Raw genomic sequence first — 20,425 nt, 5'->3', positions numbered from 1 at the left:
AGGCACTATGAAAACCATCCATAAAAGTGTCCTACATTAAACATGGAACATTTTTATGGCTGGTTTGTCATTTTAAGGCATCTTAAATTGGGTGTACATTAATTGCAGCATAAATATAATGTTCAGAGGAAACTTAAATACTTAGCGCATTTTTTAGGACATGGAGGTTAGTTAGGTCATCTGCCTTAATCACCTGTTTGGTTCTTAACTGATACCAGAGGATCCAGGCATCGTACCGCACGTTACACATTTCTACAAGTAAATGTTGTCCAACATTAGAAACACTAACAACAAGAAGAGATGTCAAACTTGTCTTTTTATGTGAAAAGATGTCATCCAGCAAAAGTTCAGATTCCTATAGATACAAACAACACACCTTAAGTGCAAGCTATTGACCAAAACAGGTAATACTTCTTTTGGCAGTGCTTAGTGCTGCACATATCTACTCTACTACTGTGAAGGTTCTTACTAGAATATTAATATCTAGTTTGATCTCTCCTGAAGAAAGCGAGAGACACAAAATTTCAATCAACGTTCTCTACATCCAGCCCAGTAAGTCATGATTGTGTTTGAATACATTTTCTATAGGAAACAATGTAGAGTTTAATGTACAGTTGCTATAATTCTATGGAAAAAACACCAACAGAGAGAAACATCTACATCAGGGTTGTCAAAGTTATGGCCCATGGGCCAGATCAGCCCACCGAGCCCTATCATACAGCCTGCTGTGCTGCCTGCGGGCTTTACACTGGGCCCTCATGCCAGGCACAGTACAAGCCATATAGACCAGCCCTGTGTGCAGGGGCAGGGATGCTTGCAGCACCCATCCTGAACCAACCTTGTGCACTGGATCTAGCATATGGGGCCAGCCTGTGGGCCCAATCCAACCTGCAGATCAGTTCCATGTCATTCATCTGGCCCGCTGGGCCTAATGAGTTTGACTCCCCCTGCTCTACATCATGTGGTAAACCATTCTAATAGTTAATTACTGCTAAATTTCTACACCTTACTTCCCATTTGGATTCATCCAGGATGAATTTTATCTTCTTACTCTTGGAAGTTCTGCTGCCTGGGTGCTAGGTTAAGGAAAGTTCCAGCTTCAGATACATTTTCCCATTTAGATGCATATCAAGCTCAAGTTGCCTCTTTAGTTTCTTCAAGACAACAATTAAATTAGAACCCATTCTGCAAACTTTTTACGCCTTCAAGCCTCTGAAAATTGCTAGAATTGCAAGCTATGAGAACTAACAAACTTCACACCTGTAAGTGATGTCAGCATTCGGGGGGGAGGGGCAAAGTGGATGGAAAGGGGGATGGGAAGGAACTAAAACATGCACCCTGCTGTATATACAATCAAGAATTTCAAAGAATGCAAAATAAAAGGAGCTAAAAGGGGTTGTAGAGTATACAAAGTTATACAGCAACGTCTTTGTTATGAAACATGGCAATCCCAAGCAACAACTTAAGGCAACTTTACAGCTCTGCGTAGTACTATGTACCATCTCAAAGGCGCAAACTAAAGCAAAGCCACACGCGTATGAAGTCAAGTCCTGCATACACCTGTAGGTATTCTAAGTAATTACCTCTAGTCTAAGCTCTCTTTAATGAAAAAATAGCAAGCACAGAAAGAGATTTATAGATTCAAAAACATGCAACTTCATAGCACCTTCAGTGAAAACACAGTAGCACATTTTTGTTACTTTATTTGTAAATTATATCCCAAACTGGAATCCGAGCCAACTCTCTAACCATTTTTACTGTCAGAATCCAAGTGTTCAGTACAACAGAACGATACTAATAAGCCCCTATGTCAAAAGAGAGTCTTCAAAGCAGGCCCAGCTCATTAATACAAGTGAAAGAGTCAAAGAAGATGAAAGAGGTTTCAGAGCAGTGGGAAGAATACAAATATAAGGAGCAGACAAAAGACGAACCATGGCAGCATCCAGCTCAGAAAGCCTCCCCATCCATGCCACCTTAAAAGGAACGGGAGAGCATCTTGGAAGCCGTCCTACACCCCTGAATATGTGAAGAGCAAGAGAAAAAGTAAGAACTACAGAAAAAGGGTAAATTAGAAGCAGCAGCAGCACAGTTTTCAGCAGCTGGGGTCAAAGTCATCACAGGTTTCTTGTGGTCCCAGTTTTGAATGCACCACACTATTTACCGTATTTGTCATCCAAAGCTCCCTCACGAAAATTACCAACCACTTACATCAGCTGCTTCTCACCGATTCAGACAGAAGGTCATGCAAAGCACTTATCCCTACGGTTATCGTCTCAAATGTTATTTTGACTAGGAAAATTTGACAAGTTGATAAACTGATAAAGCCTGACTAACATATTTGAGAATATGCCATTTACCTCAGCAAGAGGCTCTCCCATTCATACAGTAGGGAACCTGGCAAACTAGCAAGGCTTTTGCGTAGTCATGTGTAAAATTAGATCTCTGTTGTGCAAGCTAACACACTACTAATATTTTCATTCACAGGGGACTGAATACTTAATTAACATTTATACTGGCTCTCAAGCTATTTGCAAACACAAAAGCAGCAATGAGTTGATATTTCTCTCTCTTTCTCTAAATATTACACTAGATCTCTATATCTGTATCATATTTAAAAAGTACTTCTGCCCCCTGTTACAAGTGGACCTCTTAGTAAGTGCCTGCATGATGTGTTTGACATGGCAAGTTTTGTTCTGCTGTGACAATTCGTTCCAATGTGCACAATTTTGCCACTGAAGTTTCATTTAAAAGTCCATGTTCTTGTGGCACATTATCAAATGATCCCTACTGTTACCTTAGTTTTCTGTCAATGTGCGAGTCACAGTTTATATGGAAGTTAATGACATTTCTCAGCCTTTACCAAGATTCAATTCATTAACAAATATAGGTTCTCTTTTTAATGAGAGCAGAACAAATATCAAAATTATATTTAAAAGTGTCTACTCAACCAAATATTAACACCCATCAACAATATAGTAATCCTGCTACATAATCTTCTTTTCTACTTTAAAGCCCAGTGTTTAAAAGTTAGTTATGACCATTATCAAGCCCAGTTGCCTCCAGGCCTAATGAGCCATCTTACAGTCAAACTTTTTTTTGTCTTGGCAGTAAATTAAGTGATTGGTCAAACCGCTGTAAACTCCATTGCTGAATAAATATCAAGTTTCTAAAAAACCACCAACAGCACAAGCTAAAAGGATGTTTTGCTGTAAAGTCTTCCTGAACACCAGGCAACTTTTCTAAAGTCACAAATCTGACATGATGCACTCAAAACTTGACTAGTCAATCAGTCTGTCATTACCCACCCCAAAATGCCTCCCCTGCAGATAGTATTTGTCCACTGTTATATAGTGAAGCAGTTCTCCGAAGGAAAAAAGCTTGACTTTGCACCACCCTGTTAAGCACCCAGTACCCTGCTGGTGCTATGTTTAGATACTGATAATTTGTAAACTAGACAACAAAAAGAAATACTTGGAAACAGAGATCAACACCTTTCTTGAGACGTTCATATGTTAAAGGCCATATAATACTACACAACTGCTACCAAAGCAATAACAACTTCTTGGATTTAAATAGCAACACATCAAAAGCAATATTCAGTAGTTTCGTACTCAACTCAGCACTCATGTGACAACCAAAATAAAACAGTCATCTTATAACTGAAATACAACAAATGTAGCTTTAAAGATGCTACCGGGTAAAGTACAGGCCCAAACCTTTATAAGTTTTTCAAAAAAAATTTTTACATGCTTTTTAATAAAAATAATAATGGCTTACGTAAATATATTCCTCAGGCACTATGTGCAACTGCATTGTATGAAATAAGGTAAGAGATAAAAAACAAAAAGTGAAACCAAACACATGGAAAGTTACTACAAACCATCTTAAATTTTACTATCCAAGCTGAATGTCATACAGTTAAACCTCAAATACTCAAGAAAAATTACTACAAGGTTTTTAATTTTAATCTAGTTCCTTTGTTAACAAGCAATAAAGCTTTGTTTTTTTGAGCTTATCTCCTTAAAAAAAAAAAACAACAAATGCCCTATTAAAAAACTTCACATATTAACTTTTACTTTCTACAACAGTTCTATAAAAAACACACAGCTACATCTTCTGATACAAGAGATCGCCATGTGCAAGAGGGCAGTGTCCAACACAAATCTTGCTCAACCTTCAGTTACCATATTTTCTGGTATACAACAAGCCTTTCAAAACAAAAAAAACAAACAAACACAGCTGCTGGAAACTGGAATGTGGATTATATGCGAGAGAGAAGGTAAGAGCAAGTTCTGCCGCTTTTAGGCGAAACAAACTAAAATCAGCACTGATCCACAGGAAGCAGAACAACGGGCAGGCTCAGCTCCCACTACTCCATTTACTTACTACAAGAAAAGATCTTTTCCTTCTTCATTCTGACTTTCAAAAGCAAGGCACATGTTATACTCCAGGGTGTGTCACATGCAAGACAATACGGTATCCAGCAAAAGAGAAAATGAACAGGCTCTGCCCCAAGCCCTAGAAGATGGTCAACCTCATGTTTTCCATGCTACACTTTTCCTTCCCTAAAAAGACATGACCACCACAACATTGAACGCACAGATACACATGCACGCACACACTTTGGTTAGTTTATATAATATATAGCACAAGCTTTCATGAGCTGAAGCTCACTTCATTAGATGTTTGGCTTCTGGAGGCCTGCCTGATGACAGCATCTCCCAGGTCATCCTAGTGTCCTCGTGTGTGCATAACCATATTATGTATACGTATGTATGAATATGCACACACACACACACCCACCCACCCCCCTCTTAACACCGTCTAAATAAAACATTCAATGCAGAATCTAAAGCTTAAAAGAAAGAGTTCAACGCACTTCCCGCAAGCGGGAGAAACTGAAGCAACGTACTGGCTCACCAGTCACGCTTCCCTATACTCTTGGCGGGGGGGGCGGGAAGATAAGCTGAAGTCCCATAAAATCAAATCCTCATCAATCCCATGTCGAAACTCTCCAGAGCGACAGAATAAGGAACTTTCAAAGGGGAGCCCTGGAAAATGAGCACAAGCCAAATGGAAACCGCTGGGTGAACGGGCTGTTTGCAGAGCAAGGCCTTGCTGGGGCAATCAACAGAGCTGCAAGGCGCAGAAATCACAGTGATCATAGAGCAGCGGGGCTGAAAGGGACCTTGAGAGATCATCTCATCCAACCGCCTGCCCGAGGCCTCCAAAGACAACGTTTTCTTGAGCAACACCACGATGCCACCGCCAGCGGCTCAGGGCCCTGCCACTCGCTCCAACAGAAACTGGCGCTGGAGTTGTTTCAAGCACTAACTCTGCCCCCAGTCGCCGGCTCGTGGGCTGGACACTCACCAAGGAACCAAGTATGATGGGCACCAAGCTGCAGGGAGCAGGATCGGGGACACCCCGCCCCCTCGCTTACTACAAAACCACTGCCTTCTTCCTTGCAAAACGTGGGCACGCGCTACCTCCGGGGCGCATTGTACGCGAGACACCACGGCACGAGGACACGGGCGCTGGAAGACGGGCAACGACAGCAGTTTGGGACTGGGTGGGGGTGGGGCAGGTCACCTGCTGCAAAGCACCTCCAAACCCCCCCTCGTGCTGGGGGCAGAGGGAAGTTGCTGTGGGTGCGTGCGTGTGGCACCTCCCGAGGAGACAGAAGCACCCCTCGCCCCACGGGGGGGAGCACCCCAACAGTGCCCCTCCCCCCCACGGCACCCCTCCCCCCACAGGGGGGTCCCACCACGGCACCCTCCCCCCCACGGCAACCCTCTCCCCACAGGGGGTGCCCCCCCAACAGCGCCCCTCCCCCCGCAGGGGGCGTGGACACAGGGCGGGGGGAGGGGCCGCCGGGCCGCTCACCCTGGTCCCCGGGCTCCCGCGGCGGCTGCAGGACGCGCTCCAGCTCGGGGAAGGGTAGCTCGGGCAGGTCGAGGAGTGGCCCGTAGCGCTCCAGGAAGGAGCAGACGACGGCGAAGTTGGGCCACGAGCCCGGGCCGCGCGGGCCCGGCGGCGCGGGGGGGGGCGGAGATGGAGCCGGAGGAGCCGCCGCCGCCGCCATCTTGGACCCGAGGATGGAGAAAGCGACGGGCGGGGGGAGGGGGCGCTGGAGAGCCGCACTCCGGGCCGCCCCGCGCTCGCCGGCGCCACGAGCCCACAATGCAGCGCGGCGGGGGGCAGAGCGACGCCACTCGACTGCCCCGCGCCTCGTGTGACACGGGAACGAAAACAAGGCGGGGGGTTGGGCGGGGGAGAGGGCAGGGGCGGCCCCAGAACGCGGGCACGGCCAATCGGCGCCGGAGGGCGGGGGTGGGGGGGGCGCAACGTCCGCTTCCTGGTAGGCAGCGTGAAGGGGCGTGACGGCGGCGGGGCGGGGCCGGCGACTGTAGCTAGCCAATGAGGGGGTGAGGCGGGCGGGGCACCCCCCGGGGTAGAGGGGCGGGGCTGGAGCTGCCCGTGCGGGACTGGCGAGCGCGGGTGCGGGTGAGCGACGTGCTGCAGCGCCCCCGCGGGCCGGGAGGGGCTGCGCAGGGGGTAGAGGGGGTTTCGGGTACACGGCAGGGTAGGTGGGAGCTGGGGGAGGGGGGTAGATGGTGTAAATGGGGGGGTCTCTGGCGGAGTAGATGGGGCAGGGTAAATGGCGGGTAGATGTGGGGATGGTAGCTAGGGTCTCTGGGGGTAGACAGGGCAGGGTAGATGGGGGGTCTCTGGGGTACGTGGCAGGGTAGCTGGGATCTGGGGGGTTGGTGGAGGCTGGGTAGGTGGGTGTCTGTGTGGCAGGTAGAGACCCCACCTACACCCCAGAGATGGGATTCTGTTGCGGGGTAGCTGGGGCGGGGAAGCTGGAGTCTCCTAGGGGTAAATGGGGAGGGGATAAATGAAGGTCTTGGCCGTAGGAGAGGGAGAAGGGTCCAGCAGCGAGGGCAATGGCCCTGGGCCTTAGAGGAGCTGGGCTTAACGCCCATTGCTGGTGCTGGCTTCTTGTGCACTTTGGGCATGTCACTTGGGCTCTCAGGTGCAAAATGGGGGAAATTGCTACTGTGTGCCTCATGGCAGTCCTGCAAGGATAAATACACTCAGCACTGCAAGGTGCTCGGGCTCCACGGCAGTGCTTAAGCTAGGCAGTGGGCATGCAAAAGAACGGCAGGATCAACCCCTGGACAAGCCACGAGCTGCTGCGAGCACGCCTCCCGTGGACAGCTGGCTGACACGGTTAAACGTGACATTCCCGGGTGCTGACACGCTGGTTGGAGCTGCTGTTTCCCATGTAGCCCCATGGAAGCAGTGCTACCCGGGGCACCAGGCTAGCACTCGCTTGCTAAAGGCCAGATGTGTGCCACTAGTGTAAAACAAGGAAACACTTCCAATGTTCAAGGACAAGAGACGGAGACTAGTCCTATGCATACTTGCAACCAGAGATCTTCCCAGGCTGGGGTCTATATAATAGTGCCCCCCATCTGCTATTGTTTTCCCTGCTTCTTCCCAGGTCCTCGTCCTCTGCCATTCTCAGCTTTCTACCATGTATGATGGTGGCTTTCTGGCTGGATGGAACTTCTTGACCTTACTCAGGCTTTCCCCAGATTAAAGAGTGAAGCTGAACTGGTCGGTTTCTGAACCTGAACTTCACAGGTCTTGAATTCTGATCCTCTTCTCTCTCCCCCGTAAATCTACACCTGTCCCTCCCTCTTGCTTCCTGCTTTACTGCCTACCCACTTTTATGTTCAAACTTCCCTTGATCCTGACAATCCACCTGCTGCTCCTTTTCTCAAGGGCATGAAAGTCATCTTGTCCCAGCTGTTCTTCCTTCTTGGAATAACATCAAGAGAACTGCACTGTCCTCTGCAGGAGCTGTTTTCCTCCACAGAGTCAGAACTTACTACTTCACGTTGTTTGATTCCTTTGTCTTCATACTCCTTGACTCGGGACAGGCTTTGACTTTGATAGGCTACTCTGATCTCCAACTCCAGCTTAGAGACCTTGGTGGATTTGAAAAGCTATTTGAAAAATATATCAACAACTTTGGGTGCTGAAATATCCTTGAAAACCTGGCCTCAAGGCCCCTTTTTCAGGTTCCACTAGATTTAGTTCTTAGCCCTCTGCAGTGTTTTCTGTCATTGTCCTGCATGATGATCTTTCAGATGTCAAACAAATCTGCTGCCGTTTTTCTGATGTTACCGATTGCTTGTGTTCTCTGCCCTTCTGATGACTCCATCCATTCTCTCTAAGTGGTTTCAGTGTATGGCTTCATCTTTATCTACCTCCTCTCCATATCTCAGAGAGAGACAAAGGGTAATGAAATTATATATTCCATGTTCCTTTTTCACAGACAGCCTCTTTTCTACCTTGAATTACTACTACTGTAGCGTCTCTCTTACTCACCTTTGGCTTTTTTTTTTTCACTTACATTCCCCCTCCCCCCCCCTTTCCTTTTCCTTCCCTGCTTTACCTTTTTGTTTTCCTAATTTCTACCTATTTATGTTCTCACTGACACCCTGTCACACTTTTAGCTTCTCTCATTTCTTGGTGTGTTAGAACAGCAGAGACTCCCTATGCCTGAAGAAGGGTCATTGCGCCCAAAAGCTTGCAATTAAAGAATTTTTTTGCAAAAATCTTGTTGGTCTAATAAAAAATATCATCTCTACTATGAGTCCCGCTTGCTTTTTCCTCTAGACCAATACGGCTACCACCTGGATACCCGACATCTTCTCAAAGAACCTTGTCTGCCAAGGGGTGAAAAAAGCATCCTCAAATACAACTCTTCCTCTGAAAACATAGCCATACTAATTCAGCTGTCTTTGTGTGCCACTGCTGGAGTAATCTTCAGTCTGTCTTGGCTTGCCAGCTGCAGCTCAGGATAAATGCTGCACCAGCGGCCGCATACTGTAATACATTAACCCATCTCCAATCTTAACCAGTAGCAGATGCTTCATAAAAACGTATGGGTCATGCCGCAGTGGATCGTTAAGGAATACCATTCTCGACCTCCCCCACCACTTGGGGGATGGTTTGGGCCCTGCATCTTAGTCCTTCTAAAACAAACTTGTTTTTAAATTCCTGCCTGATGAATCTTTGTGAATTGTTAGTAATGTCGACTCCAGTGATACCTTGTGGCAATAAATTCCAAACGAAGTATTCACAACGGAAAAATACTCCCTTTAAGCTTTTTTTGTCTTTTAGTTGCACTTCCTCCTCATGTTATTGGTAAGAATAAATAAAAGTTTCTTATTTAACTACTTGGTCTCTCTCACATCACATCTCTCTCTCAGTTGTATAGTTTCAGCTTTTTAAATCTCTTTCTATGGAAATCCTTCCACATCCGTGTTTCGGTTGCCCATCTAAAGACAACTAACTTCCTTCTGTACCATCTCCCCAGTAGCGGCCTTAGGGGAGGGCAAACCGGGTGACTGCTCAGGGCCCCACATTTTATAAAAATAAAAATTAATTACACTGAATATTTGTATTATCAATATTGTATTAAGATCCTTTCATTGCAGTTTCATGGGTAGGGCAAAGTGAAATTGAAATTGAAAATGTCCGACTTGCTTATAGGTCATCAAAATTAAGCCTCTAAGGGGCCCCAAATGACTCTTGCCCAGGGCCCTAACAACCCTAAGGCCACCACTGATCTCCCACTAACATGAATTCATACTACTACTTTCATAGAATTAAATCATCCAGGACATTTCAGGCAGAAACTCAACTGCTCCAAAACCAGCTGCTGGATGGTCTGTGTTTGGCTTTTACTAAGGCCACAGAGTGAATCCAGAGGGCTTGGAATTTGCCTTAGTTCTTTTTTTTCCCCTCCTGCTGCTGCCTCATTTTAGCACGTTCTTTCAACCTAAAAATTTAGATATTTATTGTGAAGGGAACCAGCCTCCATGGCACTACCAGTGCCCGACTACCCAATCTAGAACACGCCTAGTCGAATTCCAGTCTCATGCAAGTAATGTGTCTGAGGAGACTATCATTGGCTTTGAAAGGAGGCAAAAAAAGTTGCTGTTCTCAGATGTGAAGCCGTCTCAATCTTTTGCTGATCTGCGAGTAGTCACGCTGTTTGTTCTTCATGTGACATTTGAGGCAGCGCACTCAAATTCATTCTTGGCAGTCAGGGAAGAGTAGTGCTGTCTCTCCTGTAGTTTATCTCCATGCATGTTGGGGAAGGAGGGGGTTTGCAAGGTTACTGTAATGTTATTTGATCCCCTGTGCAAACGTTAGTAGGTTTTTCTTGAGATTTTCCAGGAGGATGGAACGTCTGTTAATCCACAGATTGCTCTTCTGCGAGCTCTTTCTTTAATCAGTAGTATGGGCTCAGGCAGTGGATTTTGCTGCTGATTTTGAACAACGTACAAAGGCTTCGAGGATGGGAATAGGTTTTTCTGGGTAGAAATCTGGAAACACTGGAGAAGTGAACTCAGTGCTTGAGTGGGGGATTGAATTCCATACATTTCATTAAGGAACGTCACTTTTTACCTGATGGAGTCGACCCCTCAGATTAGTTGGAGCAGAATGGACAAAGCTCTCTTCAGTGCACAGGTAACCGTTTTCTATTGAAATGCTGTAGTCAGACTGTCCTTGGTTGTCCTCAACTGGAAGGGCAGAAAGGCCACCCTCCTCGAAGGTGACCCAACACGTTGATGTAGTTCCCATCACGGTGCCAGAATCCTAGCAAAGGTCAGACTATGGTGTCTCCGAGTCTAGTAGAGACAGCACACTGGTTTCCAGAATTGGGGAGTGTTTTGCTCCCTCCTAGCTTCTACATCTCTCCTTGACTGCTGCTTAGATGCGACTGTGGTGGGCAATTCAGATGTGCCTGTAGGGGGGTTTCAAAAGAAAGAATTTCATCCGACCCTTCACAGTCTCTGAGGTAGTGGGTTTCAATCAGGGTACCTTGAGGTCCTTTCAAGGGTGTCACACAATGTTAGCACTGTTAAGTGTGCAAACATGATTCACAAAATAAAGATTTCAAATCCAGAAATCCATAGCTGTGATGTTTCTGAGGTTTTTGCAACAGAAGAACTGTTCTATTATTTTTCTGTAGACAAAAAAAAAAAAGAAAGAAAACTAAGATCTGACACTTTCCAAAGGGTGCCTTAAGTCTATTCAGCGGTGTCTGGAGTCTAAAAAGTTTGAGAACCAGTGCCCCAAGAGAAATGGGGGAGGAAGACCACCCAGGGACCCAGCAGTACAGAGTAAATCCTTGCCCAAAATACAGCTCCCTCTTGTTCTGCTGAATACATCTGGCCCTTGATTTAAAGCCAGCTAGGCAAATATCTTGCTGCTTATCCTCATCTCATCATCCATCTCTTTGCATTCATAATCAGCACATCCGCCACTTTCTCAGTAGGTCCCAACAGCCTAGATGGCTATAACATCAGAGCATCCCCCTAGGGTCTGCAGCCTTGCCTTTGCCATACCTTTCTAAGGTATAGGACTATAATAAATTCCCCATTCGTACATGGAAAGAGAGCCAAGGCTCAGATTGTTGAAGGTATTGGGTGTCTTACTTCCACTGAAATGTGAATTAGGTGCCTAAGTATCTATTAAAAATGTGGGCCCAGGTGACCTGCCCAAAGTCCCCCATAAACTCTTGGGAAGAGCTGAGAACAGAACGCATCTGTTGAACCCCAACCCGATGCCTAAATCACAAGAACAGCCTTCCTTCCTCAGGGCTAACTGTACATGAGAGTTGCATTTACCTTCTAAGTTCCTCAGGGCAAGGATGTGATTGGCCTTTTCTGTTGAGTACCAGGCATACGGTGCTATGGGGATAAACATCCTTTATTTCAGACCTTTGGTTCAGCTCTGCAATGTCTTCTCCTGAAATTGCTTCCCTTTCCTGGGGTCAGATGAAGGTGAAAGGTTGTTCTGCGACTTATAAGGACTGCAAAGTGTGGCCAGGGGGAAGCCGAACCTGGGATTGGAGAGAAACGGGGACTAATGTAAGTGTTGTGTTTTCTATCCTTGGTCCATGTTAAATGGGTTACAGGAGCAGCCTGGGGAACAGTTACTGTAGTACTTCCCAAGTACTTTTTTGGGATTCTTTGCCTGATAAGGAATGCAATTGCAGTACAGTGCCCTTCATCTGATGCAACCTCTTCAAGACTAAGTGCTTTAAAAACAGTATAGTGGAAGTACTCAGACTGCCTCCTCCAAGTGTGAATGCAGTAATATTAGTATGGCGAGGTTCTTTGGGTAGATGTGATTTCTTTTATTAGACCAGCTGAGTAGGTGGAAAAAAGTTCTTAGCAAGCTTTCGGGTGCAGTCACCCTCTGTTGAGCATAGGGAGTCTTTGCTGGTCTGAGACTCCAAGGAAGTCTTAACTTTTAGCTTGTCTCATTCCTTGGAGTCTCAGACAAGCAGAGACTCCCTATGCCCGACGGAGGGTGACTGCACCCGAAAGCTTGCTAAGAACTTTTTTCCACCTACTCATCTGGTCTAATAAAAGATATCACATCTACCCAAAGAACCTCGCCTGCCTATCTCCTTAGACCAACCAGAAACCCAGCAACATAGTAATGTCAGTATGGAAGTACTTCCATGAGTCCACATTCTGACATAGAAAAGGGAATAATTTTCTATTGATATAAATATAAGAACTGACAAGTCACACCAATTTAAAGGAGGGACTTCCCACGTCAGCTGCTCCATAGTAACTGGCTTGTATGTCTGGCGCTATCGCATGGTAAGCAGAAGCAAAACCAGGACAACTCATCCCTGAATGAAACAGGGTTAAGTGACCATGGTTTACCTTCCATTTACCCGAAGACAGGCATTGACAGACAACGGTAACCACAAAGTAGCTGATGCACAGTAAGTCCACACCCCCAAGTGAAGGCAAAAACAATACAAAACTGTGTAGCCCAGGCCAAATGCTCTCAGCTTCCACTTGCCATTGTGTTCATGTAAACCCACACAATGCCTCACTGAAGCCAGTTGGATCCTGTGCAGAGCCAATTGCAGGCTTGATGCTTTTGTTTGGAAGTTAGTATAAAAGGGTCAGGGAAAGGAATTTCATCCAGTGTTGAATGTTATCAATTTATAATGATGCTTCCAGTACACAGCACCCTTTGGGCAAAGGGCTGAAGGGCTTTGCAGAGACAAACAGGGTTGAGAACTGTAGGCCTGTTTTTTTCCATGCTACTTTATTCTGTACGGGGATGGCCTGAAGAAAGAGGGGAGAGGGAGTTTTCACTGTGGTTGAGTCTGTTTTTTCACATCAGAAATTCGAGGCTTATCTATCCTATTTTTCCTGGAAGGATGAATCGATAACTGGAAAACTAGGTTTGTAATATCAGTCCTATATGAAACATGGTTAATTGTGTTGGAGACTGATTTTTTTTTTCTTTTGCCAGATAAACCTTTTTTTTTTGGCTAGCACCTATAAAACACTAGGGAGAAATGCTGTCTTCATGAAGATTTAAAGAGCTTTAAGTCCACAGCTGAGTCATCTGACAAGTCCTCCAGTCAAAACAGGGGAGAAGAGCTGTGACATTTTGGATCTCTATAAGGCTTGAAAAAACCCAAGGAAAAATTAGGGGCAACAGGGGGAGGTTTTTCAGGCTTCCTTTCCACATTATCAAAGCAGTTTAAAAAAAAAAAATCCGTATTTTTCTCTTTGCTGTCTCTTTAAAGCTCTGGACTCGGGTACATGTTTTTGCTGTACACTTGTTTCCACAGCTGAAGATGACTGCTGGGGTCACATAGCAAAATGGGGACTGGATTCAAGGGTTCCTGACTTGACACTTCATTGCCCAGCTCTGAGGGAGCTTTGCAATGCTTGATTTGATTAGCAGACCGGGAAGGGTTTGGCAGTATTTCCACCCACTCCTTTTTGGGGTAGGAAAGGGGGGACACAAGTCCTCAGGGGACATGGAATTGTGAAACAGGTGGCATTGCCCCAGGTGCCCCTCTTGCTTCATGCTTGTTAGAAATAAATTGCTTCCTCTGCTGCTGTGCTGACAAATTGGTGCCTGGCAGGTTAATTCTCTCCTTGGGAAAGTTGTATAAGTGGCTTGGCAGGGTTCTGTAACTAAGGCCTAATAGTCCATGTGACCTTAACCCTGGGGATAAAAGGCAGCCTTCCTGGCTGGCTGCACTTTGGTGCCAGCTGCTAATGGGAGACAAGGGGAAGGGTTCCTGAAAGAAAAGGAGAAAAGAGAAAACAGGCAGGGTCTTTGGCTGTAGTTCCTGTCTCCCTCTTGCCCCCAGATCCATAGAGTTGACTGGGAAAATGTAGCTGTTCCTATAGCCTGGAGCGAGGGATCTAAAACAGGCAGCAGCCCCTTCCTTCTAGGGGGTTACAGAGTAGATGAAACGCAATCCTCATTGCTCTTTGTTCCAAGGCTTTAATGGCTCCAGAGTGTTGATTGCAGACTTCATATCCTCCCCAGCAATCCAAGGACTGTAATTAGTTGGCCATACCTCTTTCTTTTGTCTGGATCCAGGTGCCTTATCATTAAAGTACACCTGGAGCTTTTAGAGGCCCCTAAGAACATGTCTCCCTTTTGTCATCAGCATGCTTTTTAAATGGTTAACTCACCCCAACAGGGCCTTATATCAAGATTTCTTTTTAGGTGGGGGGATAAAACTTCAGTGGGTTAACGGGTTATTTCCCTTTCTGAGGCAAGAGCAGCCTAGTGGCTATGCAACAGTCCCAAGCTGGAGGACCAAAGCTAGGACCTAGGTCTTGACTGGCATTGCGGGGTGCTGAACAGTAGCATGCTGGCCCACGTGCCTATTAGGGGGATAAACTTGCCTTCCCCCTGTATATAGCTGGCATTTTATACCTCAGGATAGCACAATTACCATAGGGCCAGGGTTTCCTTCACTTGAGGGGGCACAAGACTGAACAGGCTGGGTCTTTTCACTTTGGAAAAGAGATGGCTGCAGGGAGAGGAGGATATGGTCTAAGATCATGTGGAAAAACTGAATAGGGAACTGATATTTGCCATGTTTCATAACAAGGGGGCATCCAAAGACATTCCTTTATCATCTGGCAGTGGCTTAAGCACAAAAACAAAGGAAGAACGTTTTAACGTAACACATAACTAATGCGTGGGAGTTGATGTCACAGGATGTCATAGAAGCCAACACCATAACAGGGTTCAAAAAGGGATTAGAAACATTTATGGAGGATTGGTTCATCAGGGTTGTTAAATACGAGGTAGGGAGGTACTGTATTTGCTGGCATACCCCACACATCTCCCCACTCCAAAAACTCAGCCCTCCAAAGTTGAGGTGCAGTGTCTTCAGCAGCAACGCTGATTTTTCTTCATGGCTATAGCAGTACAGTGGAATAGAGCAAGCGGATGCTATGACTCATGGCTGATAAGATGGCAACACTTCTCCCTGGGGCAGCAAACAGCAGGGGCAGAGTCCAGTGCTAACCCTCTTGCAACAACTCCCCAGTAATTCAAGGACTAACTAGTTGGCCACACCATTGCTTCAAATGTCACAGGAAGCAGTAGCTTTTGGGAAAAGGCAAAAAGCAGATATGACCAACTAAGAGGCAGGTACTAGGTGAGGCAGTAGGCTGTTGGGTGAAAAGCTACAGAGCTGGCTGATAGATAGTATCGTGATGAGGTTTGTGGTGTGGAAATAACACTTCGTTATTTATGGAAACTTATAAATAGATTTTTATACAAGTAAAGAGCTAGCAGTCTTACTACTACCCTTGCAAGGGTTTGGGGCCTAGCCTTATGATCCTGACACACCAAGAAGTTCCTGCTGCCTCACCCAGACTGCTTCCTGGGATGCTACGTTTCCCAGACACTATGGGTGGGTCCAGATGAGTGCACATGTGGCTCCAGGCAGCCAGGCTTGTGCACACTCATTTGGATGGACCCTAGGGTTGCCAGCCCTCCTGAATTGGCCGGAAGTCTACCAGAATTGGCATTGATCTCCCGGTGACTATTGAAAGCAATCTGGGAGGTTGATATTATGAACAGGTTGAACAGTACAATTAATGACATTACGTAATGTTGGGGGGAAAGATCTCCCGGAATAGCTTCAGTCAAGAGTTGGCAACCCTAACGCAGTCTACATTTCCAGGGGGATGTACCGTGTGTCTCAGTCTGCCAGGAGTCTGGAGCAGTTTTTTTTTTCTAGCCTGCCTTCTAAAAGCAAGGTGCATGTTTTATTTGGGAGCATGTGGTACGCAATAAAATATAACAGCTAACCAGGCAGCTCTGATCACTCTACACATGCCCAGTTTCTTATACTCTTTCTGAAGCATCAACACTTTCTTACCCAGAGCCCCATTTATGAAAACAGAAAGGCCTACAGTCTAATCCAGAATATCGGTTCTATGTTGGACAAGGAGGCTTCGCCTTGGAAAGACTTCAGAATAAAAAACATCCCAGGAACCTGTCGACTGTTTAGGACTGTGACTGGTGCTGGAGAAAGCCCTAGTGTTGAGTCTCCTTTGGCCATCATAGCCATTGTGTCAAGGAGAAATAAATAGGCACATCCCCAAAGTACTGGAGAGCAAAAATGACAAACAAGTAAAACAAGCCAAATTCTTGAATGGATGCCCTGAGCTTAGTTTGCTCAGTGAACACAGCATGTTCTAGAGAGAGGGGTGGATTCTGCATGTGTCTGTTAGCAGGTTCTCAGATCACATTCACATCCTAGAAATCGTTGCTTCCATAAAAAGAGTATCCTTTAAAAGATATGCTGCAGTGCTGCCCATTTGTCATTAATAAAGAGCAACTCACAGGCTTCTTAAAGACTCTTAAATGCCATCAAGAGAGCTAACAGTTTTCTAGACAAAATGCACACAATAAGAAAAAGCCACACAGGTTGTTCCGTGTCTGTTCACAGAACACTTGCTACCCTGCATGTATAGACAGTCACAAGTTGGGGGGAAAGTTAATTAAGACAAAAAATAATGGAAAAATGTCTGCAAAAGTACTTTATTTTTTTTTAAAGGAACAAGTTGTTTGCAGTCAAAAATCATTTTTTAAAAAGAACTTCAAGCACTCTCCAGGTTTTTACGAGATGAATCTCTTTTTGTGAGAACACTTTGTTTGGATTCAAACATTCCTTTGCCAAATTAAGGACTTGGACGAGTGCAGCAAAACCAGAAAATGAAACCGAGTTTAAACAAGACGCTGATCAATACGCTTCAGTTGTCCCTAGCAAATTAATTCCAGCAAGTAAGCTAGCATTCAGCAACCCATGGCCAGCAGGCTGCATCCAGCCCGCTAAACCACTGGATATGACCTGTAAATATGGAGCTCTGGCAGTGGGGGCTCATCCCTTGCTGCAATGACGAGAAGTGGCTGTAGTGGGCATTTCCCTTGTACCATAGCAGAGGACATGATGATGGCCAGGTCCTACCAGCCAGCTACCTTTGACCCAAACTGGGTCATTCTAGCCTGGAAAGCCTGCCAACCAGATATGAAGAAACTATATACGCAAAGTTCAATTTAAATTTTGAGCATCTAAAGGAGCCTTAAAAAAAAAAAAAAAAAGTGGGATAATTTTGGTTTGCCATAAGCATGAAATCCACTATATTTCAGTGATTTTTGTTGTTTAAACTGTCTTTTTAAATCTTTTAGTATTTGTTAGGTCTTCGCCACCAGAAATCTTTTAAATGTATATAATCTGGCTACACAGCCTTTCACTTTATAGCTGTTTATAAAGAGTGATTGCATGAAATTAGCAATTGAGGACAATCGTATTTCACTGGTGCACTTAAAAACTGCTTCTAGAGCATCCTTTGAAATTGCTCGTATTACCTAAATTGGGTGTCGGGAAGAAAGGGATGTTTTTGTTCCATATAAATTTAATATAATACCCGATACAACATACGTAGAGAAAGCTTGGGCTGCTCAACGTTCTCAGCCTGCAAACTGTAGCTTTTTTCCTTTTTTTTCCCCATTAATACGTAGCATTCCCCTGGAGTGCAACCTGCCGATCTTGAAGAAGTCGTCAGTAAAGGAGTTAAAACTTTAGTGATTGGTCGTGGCATGAGTGAGGCCTTACAGGTAAGTTTTTGGTCTATAATGGGTTGGATCAACTTCTTAACCCTTCTAGCCACAAACAGACACCTTGTTAGAGGACACGCAGCTTGAGAGCTGGGTTGGCTCCAGTTTTGGTGATCTGCACATAACATCCCATTACTTTCCTTTCTTCAGGAGCATCATGTGGCTTGCAAGCCATGGTGTGGCCACTCTTAGCATAAGAGAACCACAAATTGCAGCTGCTTATAATTCTCCTCCTTACATGGTTGTCGTTCCCTTCACTAGTTCCAAGAGAGCTGCCAACTGGTCTTCAGGCCAACTGGTTGTCAGCCCCATGGTCTGACCTTCATAAAATAGTTGCATTTAAAAAGAAAAGGGCCAAGAGACACATCCTATGGAAAAAGATGTGAATTTAGCATCTTTTTTTCTGAGCAGTCTCCTGGTAGTGACAGTATTGCTGAGAGCATCATAGTGCCATGCTGGAAGCCCAATGTCAAACTATAAATGGGTTTGCACAATCTGCCAGGGGATGGTTTAACAGTAAGAATTTTTTGACAAGGTCACTTTTCTTTTAAACTCTTAAAACTGATGGTAAGCTAGACCCCCCGCCTGTGATACTGTGACTGAGTGTCATTGAACACCCCAGCTAGTGTTGCATGATGTTGTTATAGCTGCAGAAATTCAGAAATGCTGGTCTTCAGTTAAACATAATTAATTTTGAGATGCTATACTCTGTTTGAGCTAGTAGGCAGAGCTAAACAGGCAGTCTTGTGGTGTTACAAACTTACAACATTTTTCATTCTTTGTATCATTTCAAGGCCATTTCCACAGTTACCTTCCTACTAGTCAAGTTCAGAATTGTACCTAGGATCACATTAATGTTTTTCATAGACTAGTAGAGCTGGAAGGGACCTCAGGAGATCATCTAGTCTGACCCCCTGATCAAAGCAGGATCATCCCTGACTAAACCATCCCAGTCGAGTGTCCATCTAATCATCTCCATCCTTGAAAGTTCTTGAGAGCATCGACAGCCTCCCTGGGTAGCCGTTTCCAGTGCTGATCCATCTTCATAGTCAAGAAAGTTCTTCCAAATATACAACCTAAATTTATCCCAATGCAATTTGAGACCATTGCTCCTTGTCCTATCCACTGCAGCCCCAAAGAATCTCTCATTAATAGAGATAATCAGTGACTGGGTTTCATTAATATACGAGGGAAAGAACGTACCATCTGATCCTACCTTTTCCTTTCCTTGTTTCAGGTACCAGCATCTACGGTGGACTATCTTAAGAAAAATGGAATTGATGTGCTAGTTCTGCAGACAGAGAAGGCCGTGAAGGAGTACAATGCCCTAGTTGCTCAGGGTGCCAAAGTAGGGGGTGTCTTCCATTCAACATGCTGAGGCATTAAGCCCATCAGCCCTCTTCCAGAACAGTCTTGTGCCTTTTGACTCCATAAAGAGCCAAGATTGTTGCTTTGTACTTCATATTTTCAGTGTGCCAAGGCATGAATGTGAGATTAAAAATCCAGAGTGAACAAATACAGCAATGCAGAACATAAGTGAATTGACAGAAATGGCGGAGTAATCAATTAGAGGTCTGCTTCCTTGCATCACAAAATTGATCTAGTCCTGTAGTTCTGAGGGCTGACTCATCCTTTGCTTCATCTTCTTTTGGACTGAAGCTTTGGACACGTGAATGTTTTGACTAGGAATACTTTGGAGATACGACACCCATAGAATATTTGCTGAGTACCATGGTGTGGCAGATGCATGGCGATACAAAAAGCATTTGGCATCTTCTTTGGATTCGGTCTAAATCCAGTGAAGAGATTGACCCATGAGGTCTCTCCCAAGCCCATTATTTTAAGTGTGCTTCATCCCATTACCAGTCCTGGAGTCATCCCAGCAGCGCACATTTGTTTCTCTGGGATGAATAATTTTCTAAACGACTTCCATAATATTGCATTTGTAAATCTTGCTTTAACTCAAAAACCATGTCAGCATGGGATGAATGTAAAACATGGGCCTTAAAAGAAAGGGATGCCCCACTAATGAGAAATGATGAGCACTAACCCCTGTGATGTTAGTTCACTTGAGTAAAGAAAAAAATTAACATGCAGCTTCAGCAGTGAGATTAACTAGAAAGCCAGAGCTTGATGTCATGGAAATGAAAGCTAATAGGTACCCTAAATCAGACAAGATTAGCAAATAGTTACTAATAAGCTGGGGGAGTGAGGCTGGGATCTTTATTTCAGGTGCTTCCAATCAGCTAACATTGAGAGAATAAGTAGATTTTCAATAAAAGCTGCAGATTGTAAGCTTCTTGTTTTATGGCACCTTTTCCTTTCTCCAGGTGGACTAACATGACCAACCGGTTATAACTTGGAACACATCTGAATTTCTTCCTTGACTAGCTTCTTGTCAAGTCCATCT

General features: G+C 45.0%; 2 protein-coding genes across 4 annotated transcripts in view; one reads left to right on the top strand and one right to left on the bottom strand.

Moving 5' to 3' along the window:
* The window catches only part of RSF1 (remodeling and spacing factor 1), a 116,380-nt gene extending 110,223 nt beyond the window's left edge, over nucleotides 1-6,157 (bottom strand). The window contains exon 1 of one of the 2 annotated variants that reach the window (XM_019493587.2): nucleotides 5,887-6,157. In XM_019493587.2, the coding sequence (XP_019349132.1) occupies nucleotides 5,887-6,085 (199 nt within the window). In that variant the 5' untranslated portion in view covers nucleotides 6,086-6,157. The remainder of the gene's footprint in view (nucleotides 1-5,886) is intronic. The other variant, XM_006272444.4, reaches the window with a different exon arrangement.
* Nucleotides 6,158-6,444: 287 nt separating this feature from the next.
* On the top strand, nucleotides 6,445-20,310 carry AAMDC (adipogenesis associated Mth938 domain containing). 2 transcript variants are annotated; one of them, XM_006272438.4, is made up of 4 exons: nucleotides 6,445-6,507; nucleotides 11,812-11,963; nucleotides 17,920-18,015; nucleotides 19,253-20,310. In XM_006272438.4, the coding sequence occupies exons 2-4, from the start codon at nucleotides 11,832-11,834 to the stop codon at nucleotides 19,391-19,393; spliced, it is 369 nt and encodes a 122-aa protein (XP_006272500.1). In that variant the 5' UTR covers nucleotides 6,445-6,507; nucleotides 11,812-11,831; the 3' UTR covers nucleotides 19,394-20,310. The 2 variants fall into 2 exon arrangements, with proteins under 2 accessions (XP_006272500.1, XP_014462078.1); XM_014606592.3 differs by having other exon boundaries at nucleotides 6,475-6,501.
* The last annotated feature ends 115 nt before the right edge of the window (nucleotides 20,311-20,425 follow it).

This window comes from Alligator mississippiensis, chromosome 1, assembly GCF_030867095.1.
Source record: "Alligator mississippiensis isolate rAllMis1 chromosome 1, rAllMis1, whole genome shotgun sequence".
NCBI lineage: Eukaryota > Metazoa > Chordata > Crocodylia > Alligatoridae > Alligator > Alligator mississippiensis.
Note: the sequence above shows the minus strand (reverse complement) of the source record. Positions and strands in the feature narration are given on the sequence as shown.

Bases quoted from the DNA above. Each gene is read 5' to 3' on its own strand.
- AAMDC (XM_006272438.4), top strand. From the start codon at position 11,832: ATGTCTTCTCCTGAAATTGCTTCCCTTTCCTGGGGTCAGATGAAGGTG. The intron at 11,964-17,919 runs GTAAGTGTTGTG...ATTAATACGTAG, and splicing joins GGAGAGAAACGGGGACTAAT to CATTCCCCTGGAGTGCAACC. The intron at 18,016-19,252 runs GTAAGTTTTTGG...TCCTTGTTTCAG, and splicing joins GCATGAGTGAGGCCTTACAG to GTACCAGCATCTACGGTGGA.